At 40.7% G+C, this 15839-nt stretch overlaps 1 protein-coding gene across 4 annotated transcripts in view; it reads right to left on the minus strand.

Annotated features, from left to right (window-relative positions):
• Positions 1–15839, minus strand: part of LOC124148638 (transmembrane protein 47-like) — a 111380-nt gene that overhangs the window by 26275 nt on the left and 69266 nt on the right. The window contains exon 1 of one of the 4 annotated variants that reach the window (XM_046519836.2): positions 2099–2437. The exons of 2 other annotated variants lie outside the window; for them this stretch is intronic. In XM_046519836.2, the coding sequence (XP_046375792.1) occupies positions 2099–2197 (99 nt within the window). In that variant the 5' untranslated portion in view covers positions 2198–2437. Of the gene's footprint in view, positions 1–2098; positions 2438–15839 lie in introns of those variants that run through there. One more of the 4 variants, XM_046519835.2, reaches the window with a different exon arrangement.

Here is a 15839-nt window from a genome sequence, read left to right on the forward strand (position 1 = left end):
AACACAACACTTTAGAGAATGAGGTTAACACCTGTCTTACAGGAATGGTTTACGAAGTAGAATAGATAATGATCCTGTGCGCCACTGGTACGTGTGCTTCACTGAAGGCGGTTGAAAAGTTTTAGAAGCACAATAGAATGTTTAGAAAGTTTGGCATGAAATGTTAAATACATAACTTGAGAAAAATATAAAAACACATGTATATGTACATAATTAAAACACATTTGTCTCCGTATTCGTTCATTATTATCAATATTGTTTTATTTTTAATTGTCGGGTCCCTACAATAGGGGCGGTCGGGTAGCCTAGTGGTTAAAGCGTTCGCTCGTCACGCCGAAGACCCGGGTTTGATTCCCGACGTGGGTGCAATGTGTGAAGCCCATTTCTGGTTTCCCCCGCCGTGATATTGCTGGAATATTGCTAAAAGCGGCGTAAAACCAAACTCACTCACTCACCCTATCAATATACACGGTGAGATATATTGTTATCGATAACGGGTACGATAATTTGTTCCAGGTTCGGTTCATGTGTCTGGTTGGGAATTAAAAGAACTGCATAATTTGCCAAAGATAATCTGAACAATCAGAAAAGTTGTGCAATAAACTGCTACTTGTAACGATAGTAACAGCAACGAAGAACAAACATATTAGCCACACATTGGTCAATAATACGTGCATGGCTGTTTACATTGCCCTGAAAAGTTGTGTGAAAGTATTGATACAGACGCATAAAACGAACATACAGCTAAGAATCAATGTCGGTTGTTTCCCCTGAGTATGAGACTTCAGTTTTGATTTCCTTTAATGTTCAATGAACAAGGCCAGTAATTCAGACCTGTACACGGTGTTGTCAGTAAGCTGTCGGTGCATTTGTTCTAGGGAGTATAAAGAACCTCCCGAACACCACAAATATATTATTTGTTCTTCAGAATCGCGTCCCAGAACGTTGGGTTGGCTTGTTGGTTCGCCACGCCGAAGACCTGGTCAGATGCCCAGAATTTGTACAATTTATGGCCTTTCTTGATGTTCCCCAACCCGATATTGGGACGATGACAATGATCCGGTCTGTCCTTGTATAACATAACCAGGAATACTACTACGTCAAAAACACTGATGAACCTGAAGTTATGTGGTACACTGATTCCCCGCCTACTCATGATAAGAATACACTCTCTGCAAAGGCACAACAGAAGGACCAATATCCTGAATGACTAAGCTTACCCTATCTATCCTTCATCAGTCTCTCTCCCAGACCCGGGGCGGTCGGGTAGCCTAGTGGTTAAGGCGTTCGCTCGTCACGCCGAATACCCGGGTTCGATTCCCGACATGGGTACAATGTGTGAAGCCCATTTCTGGTGTCCCCCGCCGTGATATTGCTGGAATATTGCTAAAAGCGGCGTAAAACCATATTCACTCACTCACTCACTCTCCCAGACCCAAGAGAATAACATGGAAAAGGGAGTTCAACTCAAGTAAAGAATGATTTTGCAAGTTTAGATTGCCTCAGAACTGTTCGTGAAATCCATTTGGATATTATTTTTTTTAAATTTGGTAGAAATATTTTTTTTAAATAAGATAACTTTATTCCTGGGACTAAATGGCAGTTTAATCAGTTATATACCATGAACTATACAATAATGGAGTCGAACTATACAATTATGGAAACGAACTATACAATTATGGAGTCGAACTATACAATTATGGAGTAGATCAGGTACTTCTAAGCATGTTTACCCTTTTCGTGATCACTTTAAGGGGTTTTGCAGTGCTGGATAATAATGAGTGTCTTTTCTCAAGCGTTGATGATATATATTTCATACTTTTAAATAAAGGCCAAGTTCCTCATCACATCCGGAGTAACAAAAGTTCATTTGTAATAATGCCTTGAACCAACACAATGTACGTGTCTTCAGTGACGTGAACAATAAAACACTAAAATGTCCACTCCTGAGAGTATTTCTAATCGCACTTGTTTCCAAGCAACGATATCCACACAAACACACATTCCCACACTCATTGACACTGACTCCCAAAACACGTACATTCAACAATAGTAAAATAAAACATGTAAAACAGAACTGTCAAAAAGTTCCACTCACCGACGAACAGCGGACATGGTGTTCACTTGGTAAAGGGTCATCCACGAAATATTCATTTGTCGTTTTGAAAGAACACTGACGATATCTCTTACTCGACATTTCACTGTTTCGCTGTATCCACGCACGCCTTGATTTTTCCGATTTCTACCACACAGCTTCGATTTCTTGCCTGCTACTCTGCCGTGTGACCGGAGCCTCTAATTATGAAAGAATGCGTGGCAGTATTGCCGGGCACGCCGAAGCCTTTGAGAGGATCCGAGGAAACGTCAAACCAGCGAGGCCATCAATGAAACAGGGTGCTTAGAGTCATAATTATGCCCATTATTGCATTATCCACAGTTATCGTAAGGGGGTAAACCCTTTCTCCTTAACAAACCCCGTCTCCTACGCATCAATGTGGGGAAGAATGCAATAAAGGAAGCACAGACGGGAGGGTGTTATTTTTACTCTGTCCTGATAATGATGTTATGAGGCTTCTTTCAGAAAGAGACCCTAAATGATTGGGTATAAGGTGATCGTCACCATAAGCAGAAGAAGCAAGGGCCAATTGCATTAATGATGTTTAGAGGACCAATTTCAGAATCATGGTTCGGTTGTTATTCGTGTTAGCAACGGGTTATTTATTATTTGCTCGTGTGTCCAGGACGAACCTCAATGGCAACGCGATTCACATACAGTCGATCTTTGATGACGTTTTCAAAGTGGTCAAGTGAAACAAATGTACATGTACACATTTTTGTACTTTTTCGTGCTGAGTCCACCAAGTGAGGCACCTAATCACCAGGACACAAAGTCAGCGATCTTACCCACCCCAGCTAAAAAAGTACTAGAATTTGTACTTTACTGAGAAAGTGTTAACCCAAATATAACATTTGTTACAATTGAAGATTCGTTATTATATACTCCAATCCGTCAATAACACTAACATAAAACTGTGGAAACACACCTATATTTTTGTTTTGTTTTGACATGTTTTATTTGATGAACTTAAGATATATGACAAATTATGTCGCATGTCCGCATAGGTTTTCAATACTCGAAACTAAATTTAAAAATCCGACAAAAACAGGTTCCAGTATCTTGAAGCTAAATCTCACCAACCAACATAAATATGTCTTCCTTTATTTTTGTAACTATTTAGCTATTCAACTTTTTTTCCACAAGCATGCAATACCGACATTCCCAGACAAACACGAATCATATCCCATAAACTATGAAAAAAACGTTTCAACATGTTTTACTTCTAGTCTGAAAATCGTATTCACCGTCATTTTAGAAGTTTCCCAATTTTGACATGTCATTGTGTGGAACGCTGACCCATGTTGCTCGGTTCTCCTTCTTGCTTTGTTTGTTTGTTTTCTTGTTTTTTAACGCCGCACTCAGCAATATTCAAGCTATATGACGGCGGTCTGTAAATAATCGAGTCTGGACCAGATAATCTAGTAATTGAAATCATGAGCATCGATCCACGCAATTGGGATCGATGACCTGCATCAACCAAGTCAGCGAGCCTGCCCACCCGATCCCGTTAGTCGCCTCTTACGACAAGCAGAGTCACCTTTACGGCAAGCATGGGTTGCTGAAGACCTGCTCTTCCCCGGGTCTTCACTGGTTCCTTCTTGTTGTCAAGACCGCCCCCGTGGTCTAGTGGTAGAGCGTCCGCCCGGAGAGCGGAAGGTCCGGGGTTCGATCCCCGACCGCGTCATACCAAAAGACGTTAAAAGATGGCACTTGTTGTTACCCTGTCTGGCGCTCGGCATTAAGGGGCTAAAACAAGGACTGGTCGGCTCGGAGTCAGTATACTGTGTCTGAATGGGGTATTCATGTTAAACTGCGACATGGTATCTCAGTGAGCTAGCACTATAAATCGGCATCAGTCCGGACTAGTACAAGCAGCCACACAAACACACACACGCACATGCACGTCGCTATATAAGTGCAATAATCTTGGACGCGACGTTAAACCCCATTTCACCTCACCTTGTTGTCAAAAAGCCACAAGGTCTTAACTTTATCATGATGTTAAAGAACATGGACTCTGTACCTACACCTACAACGAAATGTTTCTGTCAGATACTATAGTTGTTTGAGCTATTTAAAAAGTGTTCGAGACCATGTATTAATGATAATAAAGGTCACGAAAGCCATGATACCATAATTTATCGTTTATTTATAATGATTAAGTATCATGAAAAGTTAAACAAACGATTTTAAAGAAATCATGATGGAAACTTGTGTAGTGATGTCACTGTTTTGAGACCAAATACCGAGAATGGTTGGCATTGGTTAAGTGACCACCAATACAATAACAAAACATCATTTATCATTAGTTTTGCTCTAGCTGGAACCATCGATTGACAGTACCCGAAATGTTACAAAGAGAAACAATGACGTGGCTTTTCACAGTACGTTGGCAACCTGGATTTCGATGTGAGGCGATATAGACGTGCGATATAACATCCACATATATGGTGTCCGATACTGTAGGAATCACGATACAAACTGATACTTTTAACGAGTTGATTTCAGTACGTTTTTCATTTGCACGAGTTGCCAAAATGGGATTTGCATATATGATCTGAGATCACATACCCTTTCTATGGAATAAAGAACATATCATAGCGAGTTAAACGCAAACCAAATACACACCAACATGGTTGAACTTGGCCGGCTTGGAATTATAATATTGTCTTTTATTGTGTGTCTTGCTTTTCGTCAATGCTGGCAATGCATGGCTCATTCACCTGAGTATCGCGATAAGGGGAAGAATCGATGGATCGTTACTCCATGATGATGAAAAAAGGAGAAAAAACAGATTACGTGGGGTGACGAAAAGTCCAGTTGAGCAGTTGGTAGAAAATATATTCCATAATGATTGCAAATAAATCACTGGAAAAGAAACTGTAAATGAAAGTAAGGTTTGGGCTGTCGACAATAAGTTTGTGAAGTATCACAACGCCCCCAATCACGAGATCACTCTGTTTGGCATCACATGTGCCACTGAAGTAAAAGTTGTACATGCAACAATCGATAACAAGTTCACACATAATGTTTTCTAGATACCTTAATCTATACTTTCCATACGGGCGCATAAACGAATCTGTGAAGTGGAAGTTAGAAACAGCTTAATAATTCACAAGTACCTTCTAGACCCCAATGTTACAACTCAGCAGGGAGCTCATTACAGCAACGATTTTCAATGCTTTTAAGAGGGGGAAACTCGGAACGGTATTATTAGCGCAAAATAATGTTGTTTTCTCTATTCTGTGACCACATGCAAATGTTTTCAAACGGATTTGTTTGTTTCCAAAGTGCCTATTGACGTAATACGTTTATGACCATTCCATAAGTTTGAGAAAGTATTTCATCCAGAATGTATGTTGGTCACCCATGGCAGACTTGTTTTATAATGTCACTTTTAAAGAAGTGCTTGTCATGCACATTCAGAAACTTCGTTCATGAATTTCTATGGTGGCGTGTGACGATGGTTGTCATGCAGGTCATGTGACAATGGTTGGTATGTTGGTCATGTGACAATGGTTGTTATGTTGGTCATGTGACAATGGTTGTCATGCAGGTCATGTGGCAATGGTCGTATGTAAGTCATGTGACAATGGTTGTCATGCAGGTCATGAGACAATGGTTGTCATACAGGTCATGTGACAATGGGTGTTATACAGGTCACGTGACAATGGGTGTTATGTAGGTCATGTGACAATGGTTGTCACACAGGTCATGTGACAATGGTTGTCATGCAGGTCATGTGACAATGGTTGTCATGCAGGTCATGAGACAATGGTTGTCATACAGGTCATGTGACAATGGGTGTTATGTAGGTCATATGACAATGGTTGTCACACAGGTCATGAGACAATGATTGTCATACAGGTCATGTGACAATAAGTGTTATGTAGGTCATGTGACAATGGTTGTTAAACAGGTCATGGTTGCAGTGATGGTAAAAGTGGAAGTTTTTCAATTAGGAAATGAGTGAAGGAAACATTTGAGTTACCTGTGTAATAATAACAATAGTTTTATTATACATCATCTCAATAATCTGGGAAAAACAACGTTTAAAGAAATAGTGCAGTACACACACGATGGTTATTCGTAGCATATATAAAGAGTTAGCAGTCGCGACCTCTCTCATAAAGAAACACTTTCTTCTTGATGAAGATCTGTGTAGTGTTGAGAGTATCCAAAGCTAGATTCTGAAGTGTATAATTGACCTCGGCTGAACATGAACCAAAGGGTTACTTTCAGAAAACTTTCTCCTTCATCTGTTCGCTGTCTCGTCGAACAAACATGAAAACGAGAACAAGCGCGTGTGATGGACACGTCGCCTTCAGCGAAAGAATGTCAAGTTAAGCGTCGGGTTTTGTGAAAGAAAATCTCGAAAAGTTGGAAGCGTGTCCAAAAGGAAGGAAGAAATATGATACGAGGTTGTGAATGCAATGGTAGATGGAGGATGCTGCTGGGATGGAAGTACAACCGGGATATGTGTGGACGTGGAAAGAAGGGTAGACCTGAAGAAGATGGATGAAACCCAGAGTCCACGCCACATTGGTAAATGTAGGTAAGAGGACACGAAGGTACAGGTTAGGTACGAGGATACGAGGGTAGAATCAGATAAGCGTGAGTGAGTTAGGTTTTACGCAGCTTTTAGCAATATTCCAGCAACATCACGAAGGGGGACACCAGAAATGGGCTTCACACATTGTACCCATGTGGAGAATCGAACCCGGGCCTTTGGCGTGACGAGCGAACGCTTAAACTACTGAGCTACCCACCGCCCCGAATCAGATAAGCGGTACAATTGTAAGGAGCATGGAATTGAGATGAAATGCTTCCGGGGTAGAGAGTGGACATGTTTTCATGTAACGACAAATACGTTGCAGTTTTTTGAGACATCAACTACGCCGGCAATGACACTTGATATAAGGAATGTACCCGTGAAGATCCGGGGTAGAATCTTCACCAACCCATGCTTGCTGTAAAAGGTAACTATGCTTGTCGTAAGAGGCGACTAACGGGATCGGATGGTCAGGCTCGATGACTTGATTGATGCTTGTCACCGTAACCCAATTGCGTGGATCGATGCTCATGATGTCAATCACTGGATTGTCTGGTCCCGACTCGATTATTTACAGACCGCCATCATATAGCTGGAATATTGCTGAGTGCGGCGTTAAACAACAAACAAACTAACTAATATAACGAATGACATTTTATACTTATTTTTTATCTCAACGATAGCGCTATTTGTGCTGGGACGCGTCTGGCCAGGGGGTATTCTTTGTTATCATTGTGTGAAGGATGTATCTTTATTGATGTGGAGCTGTGTCCGAGAATAAATCAAGGTGTTTGAAGTACAAGTAACAAACATCCCAAGAAATTGTTCATCAATATATGGATTTTCTTACATCGATTTAACTGTGACATACATGTAATTGCTGCTTGTTCTCAATCATTGCAGCAAACAGTCCATTATTGGAATATGTACTGATCAAGTCTGTTGACTGTCTTTAATGACGGAAACGGAAGAGGGAAGACACAAACGACTTTCAAAGTGGAAACAAATCAATGGAAGGGTAGGATATTAGTTAAACTGAATCGATATCTTTCAGGAATACTATTACTGATTTAATCCATGTAATGCGTGCTTTTTGAACTTACATCTGTTTGCAAATGACGTTAAAATTGTAACTTTGATTACAATTTAGTTCTGACGTTTTTCTAGTTTTATTGTCACTGGGTCAAGTTCCGTCTGACATGATAATGTGTAATTGAATCATTTCACATCTACATATAATAATTGATACATTTAATCCTCTATATGAATATTATCCTGTTTAGTACATGTACATGGGATGTATTGAGTCGCAAACTAGTTCAACTGCATTTGGTAGAACTGTATTCAATATTCAAAATAATTGACAAACACTCTTGTCATTTATGAAATTGACACTCTATGTGGCTCGTCTTCTATGTACAATGGCATGTTCAGAAACAGATAACAAAACCGAAATACTTCCAATTCCGCAAAGATCCCTTCTGTTGCCTCCTGAGGATTAATAAAGGATATTTGCGGGAGCGATACACTGACATGGTGATTGCCCATTTGTGTACAGAGGATAGTTTTCTTTCCAGTTCAGTTTGATGTAGGCTCACTGTGAATGCATTTCCTTCAAGACGAATGTTTATGTCTCATTTCCAATGTTCTAGAAACTACATCCAAGTTGCCACAATCACTCTCAAATGGAATGCATATCTACAAACATATTTCATTTACATATATATGATAAAGAACAAACTTATGTTTGGCCAGATCGATCACATAGATGACACACCGAAATGGGTTATTTTCCCTTTTATCCGCCAAGCAATGTATAGATAAATCTTTGTACACTATTTGTATCGTATAATCAGTTCTTCGTCCATAAATGTGACATGCGTGGGTATATCAGGAAATTCCCTTCAGACGAATATAATCGAACGTTATGTAAATACGATTCAAAATCAAACCATGCACATGTCTTCGTCGCCATGCCCATGCGGTGCTACCAAGGATAGCCAAGTTCATGTTTTTCTAGAGTTTGTTTTCAAAAGGAGAAGAAAGAAGAGAATATCCTTGATTCGTTGAGAAACAGAAAGTCTGAATTAGAGAGCTATATGTGGAATTTTTACAATACTCGTCACGATTGTAATCTTAGTATCAAAGTATTGAAGCTAAGTATTTGTAGGCATGTGCCATTACTTCATTGTCCTCCGTCTGACAGTATGTCATGGCGGCTTCCAACACAAGACGCCATCAGATTCCACGAGATCTCATTATCAGTGTTTGTCTGTCCTGTTGAGCACCATGCGACCTGTTTTGGTAAACATGGAAGGAAATTGCAGCACGATTTTTTCCCGTGATGAGACCCGTGATTACACATCGAGCAGGACACAAACATGCACAGAGATGTCCCTGAAGCTAGCGGATTCAAATAGCGATTCTCTGCTCAAATTAGTGAAGGATTAGCCGAGCTTCTCCTGTCTGTTCTCAACAAAGGCCGTGGAGCCTGCAGCCATGTTTGACTCATTCGCCACGTCTCCAAGGGTGGCATTACCAATTACATAGTATGCGTCCATACAATCTGAAACCAGATATTGGACATAGGGACGGCGACAGTCGGCGACGGTTGTAATTGCCAGGCGTTAAAGGGAAACTGGCATTCAAAAGATGGAATTGCACACGTTTTAGATCGGTTAACATGAATGTGTTGGAAGGGATGACTCATTGACAAGATGAGATCTGGCGTTATATTTCTTCACACGTCTTCAAGGTTAGTTTAATAAACGTACACGTGCAAGAACCAATGAATGTGACATTCACATGCCATTTCCGTGTTGCTCTAGTAGAGGTATGGCACCAACAAAGCAATGATCCGAATTTGACATAATCGTGGATTCCAACCATCATTGAATCTTGGCTTGGCTTAACATTAGTTAAGTAGTGAGTACGATATAACTACCGATACATCCATACGCACCCAAAGAGTTAAAAACACACTCTTTAAACCAAATTCCAACATAATGTAATTCCTTTAAAGCGAGGGATTTAAAAAGTGTTGTGTATCGACACGGAAATGGATCATGTCGTGAGATTGGTATTCGATACAAGTCTCAAAATAACCATGCCGTGCATCAAGTAATAGTATCTGGTAGACTATTTTCATCAAAGCTATATACAGACTTCTATCAAGAAAGATGACTCTGAGTATTTTTATTTTGTTTGAATGTCGTGTGTACTTTGTAATAGTAGTATTTGATGGAATAAAACAATCTTGACAATATATATGGTCGGTTGTATAGTACAGAAAACATTTACTTAATTCATGTAGCAATAAGGCATCTTTTTTTATTCAGAATGAAACACTGAGGAGGTAATATTTCAGTTGATACAATTCCACTCGCAACCACAAACGACCCTTTTCATCAAACATATTTAGTTATGGAAGGTGTGTGTCTTTCCCAGCTTCCAAAGGAGAAGGCATCCTTTTATATGCAAATACTTCTTTTGTAAATTAAGTAATTCTATCATTTTCCGATTTATTCAATACTACACACTACTCACTGATATGACCCCAACATTAAGTTTGAATATATGTATATTTATCACATCCGAGTGAATATGCACAGTGCAACCTGTTGATTTTTCATACATGTCGCTACAACTGTTTTCAAAACTTATTCCAGCTTCAATGCCTTGTATATGAACTATCCTGGCTACGTTATTTAGTTACCAACACGTTCTGGACTCACTCGGGGATCAATGATAAAAGAAGCACCAACATAGAGGATGCTCAATTTCCGTTTTGGCGAACATCGTCTCACTTTTACTTGCACTGACACCACGCTGGCACGATGACGCACGGAGTGCTGATTTTGTCTGGTAGCTATTGATGAGGACATTCTGGCGAACCACTGCCAGGCATTGAAAACCATTGAAAACCATTTTCACTTATCTACCATGCTGAGCTATATCTGCTTGTCGCGACAAAGCATTTGCCAGGTTACACACAAGAACATGATCATGGGTGCCGTTGATGGACGATTGCTTGCCACATATGTCCAGTTGAACAAGTTAGGATTGCCAGGGAAGAGACTATTGCAAAGTCATTAGGACGAACAGCTGAATGCGTTCAATGAAGTGGCCTTTCCCTCATTGCAGTCCTGCATCCATGATGGCTCATCAGCATGCATCCATCATCATCGACAAATTACTCATCCTTCCGTGCATCAATCCATCAGTTTTATGATACTATGAGTTGAAGAAAAGACGTCCTGTCGTTTAATCCCTACAAATTCGCCCTGTTGCGCCCCTTGGTCATGTCAGGGTGTGGTTAACGGTTCGAATAACCATCTTGTCCAGACTAAGATCCTTAATTTGCTACCACAACCGTGCCCATGTGTTTCACCAAAGGGGCGGTCGGGTAGCCTAGTGGTTACAGCGTTCGCTCGTCACGCCGAAGGCCCGGGTTCGATTTCCCACATGGGTACAATGTGTGAAGCCCATTTCTGGTGTCCCCCGCCGTGATATTGCTGGAATATTGCTATAACCATATTCCCTAACTCACAGTTTCACCATATGGGTAGGCGTTTACGTCCTTTGCCACATTTGCAAACTAAAATACTGTCCAAAGCGGCGTAACAAGAGTTAGAAAAGTATGAGTTTTATAACCATCATGTCACACGTGTCCATGATACTTGAGACCCGTGAAGATTCCGGGGTAGAATAGGTCTTCAGCAACTCATGCTTGCCGTGAAAGGTGACTATGCTTGTCGTAAGAGGCGAATAACGGGATCGGGCGGTCAGGCTCGCTGACTTGGTTGAAGCATGTCATCGATCCCAATTGCGTGGATCGATGCTCATGATATTAATCACTGGATTGTCTGGTCCAGACTCGAATATTGCTGAGTGCGGCGTAAAACAACCAACCAACCAACCAACCATGATACTTGATATAAAGGAATACGCTTTCTGCATACAGTTCTCATTTGTAACAAAGATCATTACATTATGAGAAATATATTTTAAGTTGTCGTCTTCTGCAGTGATTAATGTTAGAGCATATAAGGAAAAGTCATCCCATACCTATTACTTAGAGGATCAGGCAGCACTGTACAAACAGAAAAAAAACCTGCTTTCATCAGACACTGCACGCCATGCATGGGATATGTACATAACAATGTTTCTGTTGACGTGGCTGGCATACAGTGTATAAGCAGATTAGTGTGAGAAGATCCAAAGTACTGCACGTTTCTATAACATGTCTTCCAAGTATAACATGAAAACACATTATCGGAATTGGGTGACATAACTGACATTGACAGTTCTTTGAAATGGTTTTGACAATCGTGATTACATGGAGGCATATCTGGAGCATGTGAGTGCGAACAACATGCGTTTGAAATAACACCAACATATGTTGATGAAATCCTAACCTTTTACAAAACAATAACAACAATGAACTGTGTCCTTGTTAAATAAACACATATAGGCAATCACGTATATATAGTTAGGTCAAGATTCGTGTTGGCTAACCTGCGGATCAATACTCGTTGCCCTTGCATAAGGGGGAGCTGTTGATATGCCCGTACTTGTAAGCTAAACAGCACTACATCACCCCACAACTCCACTGGAATTGGCATTGTTCGAAGAATACACTGAAAGTTAGAGGTCTGAAAGGATAGCGATCGTAATTCTGGAATTTTTTTATGCCAAGCCATCATGACTAACAGCCAAGCTTTGGAGGATAAGACAACTTTGCATTCTTTGTTGTTTGTTGCTGTATGCAATTGGGCTTTCAACTCAAGGAATTTGGAACATTCCACCGTTATCACTGAACACGGAATCAGAATAAATATAAATAAAAGCCACAAAACCTTTTCCATGTTCACAACAAATCTCTGCTAAAATCAGAGTCGATTGTACGATCCCGACTGTATCGTGAGTATGTATTTATGAATCACAGTGATAAAACCGTGATGCTTCCTGGTGTTCGCGGAAAGGTGATCGTATCCTGCCTAAACACCGGCACTCGTCCGTCACAAACACATGCAAAGACAAGTCAATTGGTCTGAAGAAATAAAAACATGGGAACATATGATACTAGTCAAAACAGGGAATTGCATCGGACATATGTTTGTCACTGATGCGTCAAATTTGGAAATGGAAATGTCGTCCACCTGTCTACCCTAATACGTTTTAAAAGCTTTACAGGTGAGGTGAAATGGGGTTTAACGTCGCGTCCAAGATTATTGCACTTATATAGCGACGTGCATGTACGTGTGTGTGTTTGTGTGGCTGCTTGTACTAGTCCGGACTGATGCCGATTTATAGTGCTAGCTCACTGAGATACCATGCCGCAGTTTAACATGAATACCCCACTCAGACACAGTATACTGACTCCGAGCCGACCAGTCCTTGTTTTAGCCCCTTAATGCCGAGCGCCAGAGAGGGTAACAACAAGTACCAGCTTTTAACGTCTTTTGGTATGACGCGGTCGGGGATCGAACCCCGGACCTTCCGCTCTCCGGGCGAACGCTCTACCACTAGACCACGGAGGCGGTCCTAAAAGCTTTACAAAGGCCTTGAATGTTGATCAAACAATTTCTTAGCAAGAATCGTATGGTGCTTTTTAAGATCTTTGTGGAAAGAGCATGCGCGACTGTATCTCAAAAGTTGGGAAATGTTGACTTCAAAGGCTGCTGCTGCTGGAATATTGCACAATATATATATATATTAGACCAAGAAACATGTGCGCAATTTCACATCCTTCCGCTGTTCCTTGTTAAAATATCGAGAGATGTGCAGACAACAGCTGCATGTGGAGCCAATATTGTGAGTTGAATTACAATGTTTTATTATTTTGTTGATCTGTGTGGCAATCATCCAATATATCCCAGACTTTGTGTATATATGCTTTCATTTGTTGGGTTTTGACCAGAGACAATACATTATTAACCAAACGTCGGAATTACAATCCTCAGCTACCAAGATCTGTGGTTCCACCTCATTTTAGTATATTTCTCTGGCACAATCATCCAATATGCTAAAAGCAATCACGCCATGTAGACCACAGACTTAATAATTATTTTGATGCATGAGTCTGATAAAAACAACCTCAGCGCTAGAAGGTTATTGGTGATGCAGGCACGTTCGGTCACAGCATCAGCATAAGACCGGGAAGCAAAGATCGTTAAAGAAACCAATTTCTTTTTAACGTCGCTCTCAATTACGCGCCCATTAGCGGACTACATGCAATTGAATGTCTGGAGGGGACATTGCTGTGTACAATAGACAGATGAGCAGCGCATTTTGTAAAAAACAGATCGGTCAAATTGGACCCAGAAGAATACCATTGGTATAAGGTTAGGAGCAGTCTCAAGAGCTGGTTCCGTAATTACCCTGGCATGCGTGCGCGTGAATGAGCTTGATATTTTGTCGCTTTCACTTGAATGGAGTTCAGGGAGGCACTTAAGATTCAGCTGACAAAATATCCCACACAGGAACTTGTCAACACGGACATCTCAAGGTCATGAGTACTCTTTGTCTTATTTAGTCGGACTGATGGTAAGGTAGGACTGGCACATAATTGTGGAACAGGTTGCGTGACAACCGCCTCCGTTATGCTGTCAAGAATTATGACAGTACTTTTCAGTGGTTGCTGCACATGGCATTATTGCTCCGATAAGTTTTCGTAGATCATGGTGATGTTGTTGGTCGACGTTCACTCTTCCGATCCCTGACGGAGTAGAACAGGTCTTCACCAACCCTTGCTTTTCGTAAAAGGGATCGGGTGGTGAGGCTTGCTGACTTGGTTAATGCATGTCTTTGAACCCAATTGCGTAGATCGATGCTCATGATGTCAATCACTGGGTTGTCTGATCCAGACTCGATTATTTACAGACCGCCGTTAAATAACTGGAATATTGCTGAGTGCAGCGTTAAACAACAAACAAACAAACAAATATTAGGCTCAGAAGGCCAGATATTCTACCGTTGGCTACAGATGAATAACGAAGGAAGAACTCAGTCATTTCACACGACACCGTGTGCAGCTGATATGCAGCGTTTGCTTCCCTGATATCGATATTCTGTTGCCATCAATAGTTTTGAATTAGCATTACCTGTTCCAAAAAGCCACTGTTAACATGGTTAGAATAGGTATTGGAAATGAAAATCATACTTTAGCTTTAACAGCTTTTAATTTGTTCGTCATTTTATAATAATTATAGGGAGCTTATTATAGCCTGAGGATACGCAATTCGCTATGCAGAGTTGCGTCCCTTGGGCACGCCAGAAACCTATGATTACGGGTTCGAATCCCGGTTCGCCCCGATTGTGTTTCTAGGTTTGTCAGCACCATACCCGTGCTCGTGGGTTTCACCGAAGTAGTAAACGTCTAAGACCTGCATCACTTCGGGCTTTCCTCCCACATTAAGCTGACACGCCGTGATATAACGATATGATACTGTTAAAAGTGGCGTTAAACCCAACTCATTCACTCACTCACTTTAATGATTATATATGTCGTGAATCGCGCTTGTCTAACACAACATTGTGTGTGTCATTGCACACCGACGACCTTGGTCGTTTAACAAATATTTTATTCTGCTCCAAGGTCGACGACGCCAAGGCCGCCATGACACAGCTGAAGTGGGTGACACAACATTCACTCACATACTTTTCAACATCAGGATGTCGAAGACATCAGAAAATCAGTAGTTGAAGAAGTACATTGGTTAATGTTTGTTTCCTTCTGGCTGTGAAATTGAATAATTTGAAAACACTCAAAGAAACAATTGTGGATATTGATCTTTGATACATTTCCTGAATTAAACTTTCTTCCTCGTGTTTTTGTTCACTGTGGATACAGAACCAGCATGTTACGGGAAACAGATGGCGAAAAAAAACCCGAACGTTTCTAATCATATTTATTTTTGCCAGCGACGGAAAGAACATCAGACAGCAGAGGTTTTTATGTTGTTCTGAAGTTAACAGTTTGATTTATTTTTATAAAATATTAATCAAACGCCATGTTGTTTTCCCTCGTTCGTGGCTTTGATGATCACACTTCAAAGTGTATCATCAAGTTTGCACATCCGTTGTCTATTGTGATGAACTTCACGATCAACGTGATATTCCTTCTATGCTATTACTGTCATCATGACTCAGTATCAGATCTATCGA

This window comes from Haliotis rufescens, unplaced genomic scaffold, assembly GCF_023055435.1.
Source record: "Haliotis rufescens isolate VD_foot unplaced genomic scaffold, xgHalRufe1.0.p SCAF_13, whole genome shotgun sequence".
NCBI classification, from domain to species: Eukaryota; Metazoa; Mollusca; class Gastropoda; order Lepetellida; family Haliotidae; genus Haliotis; species Haliotis rufescens.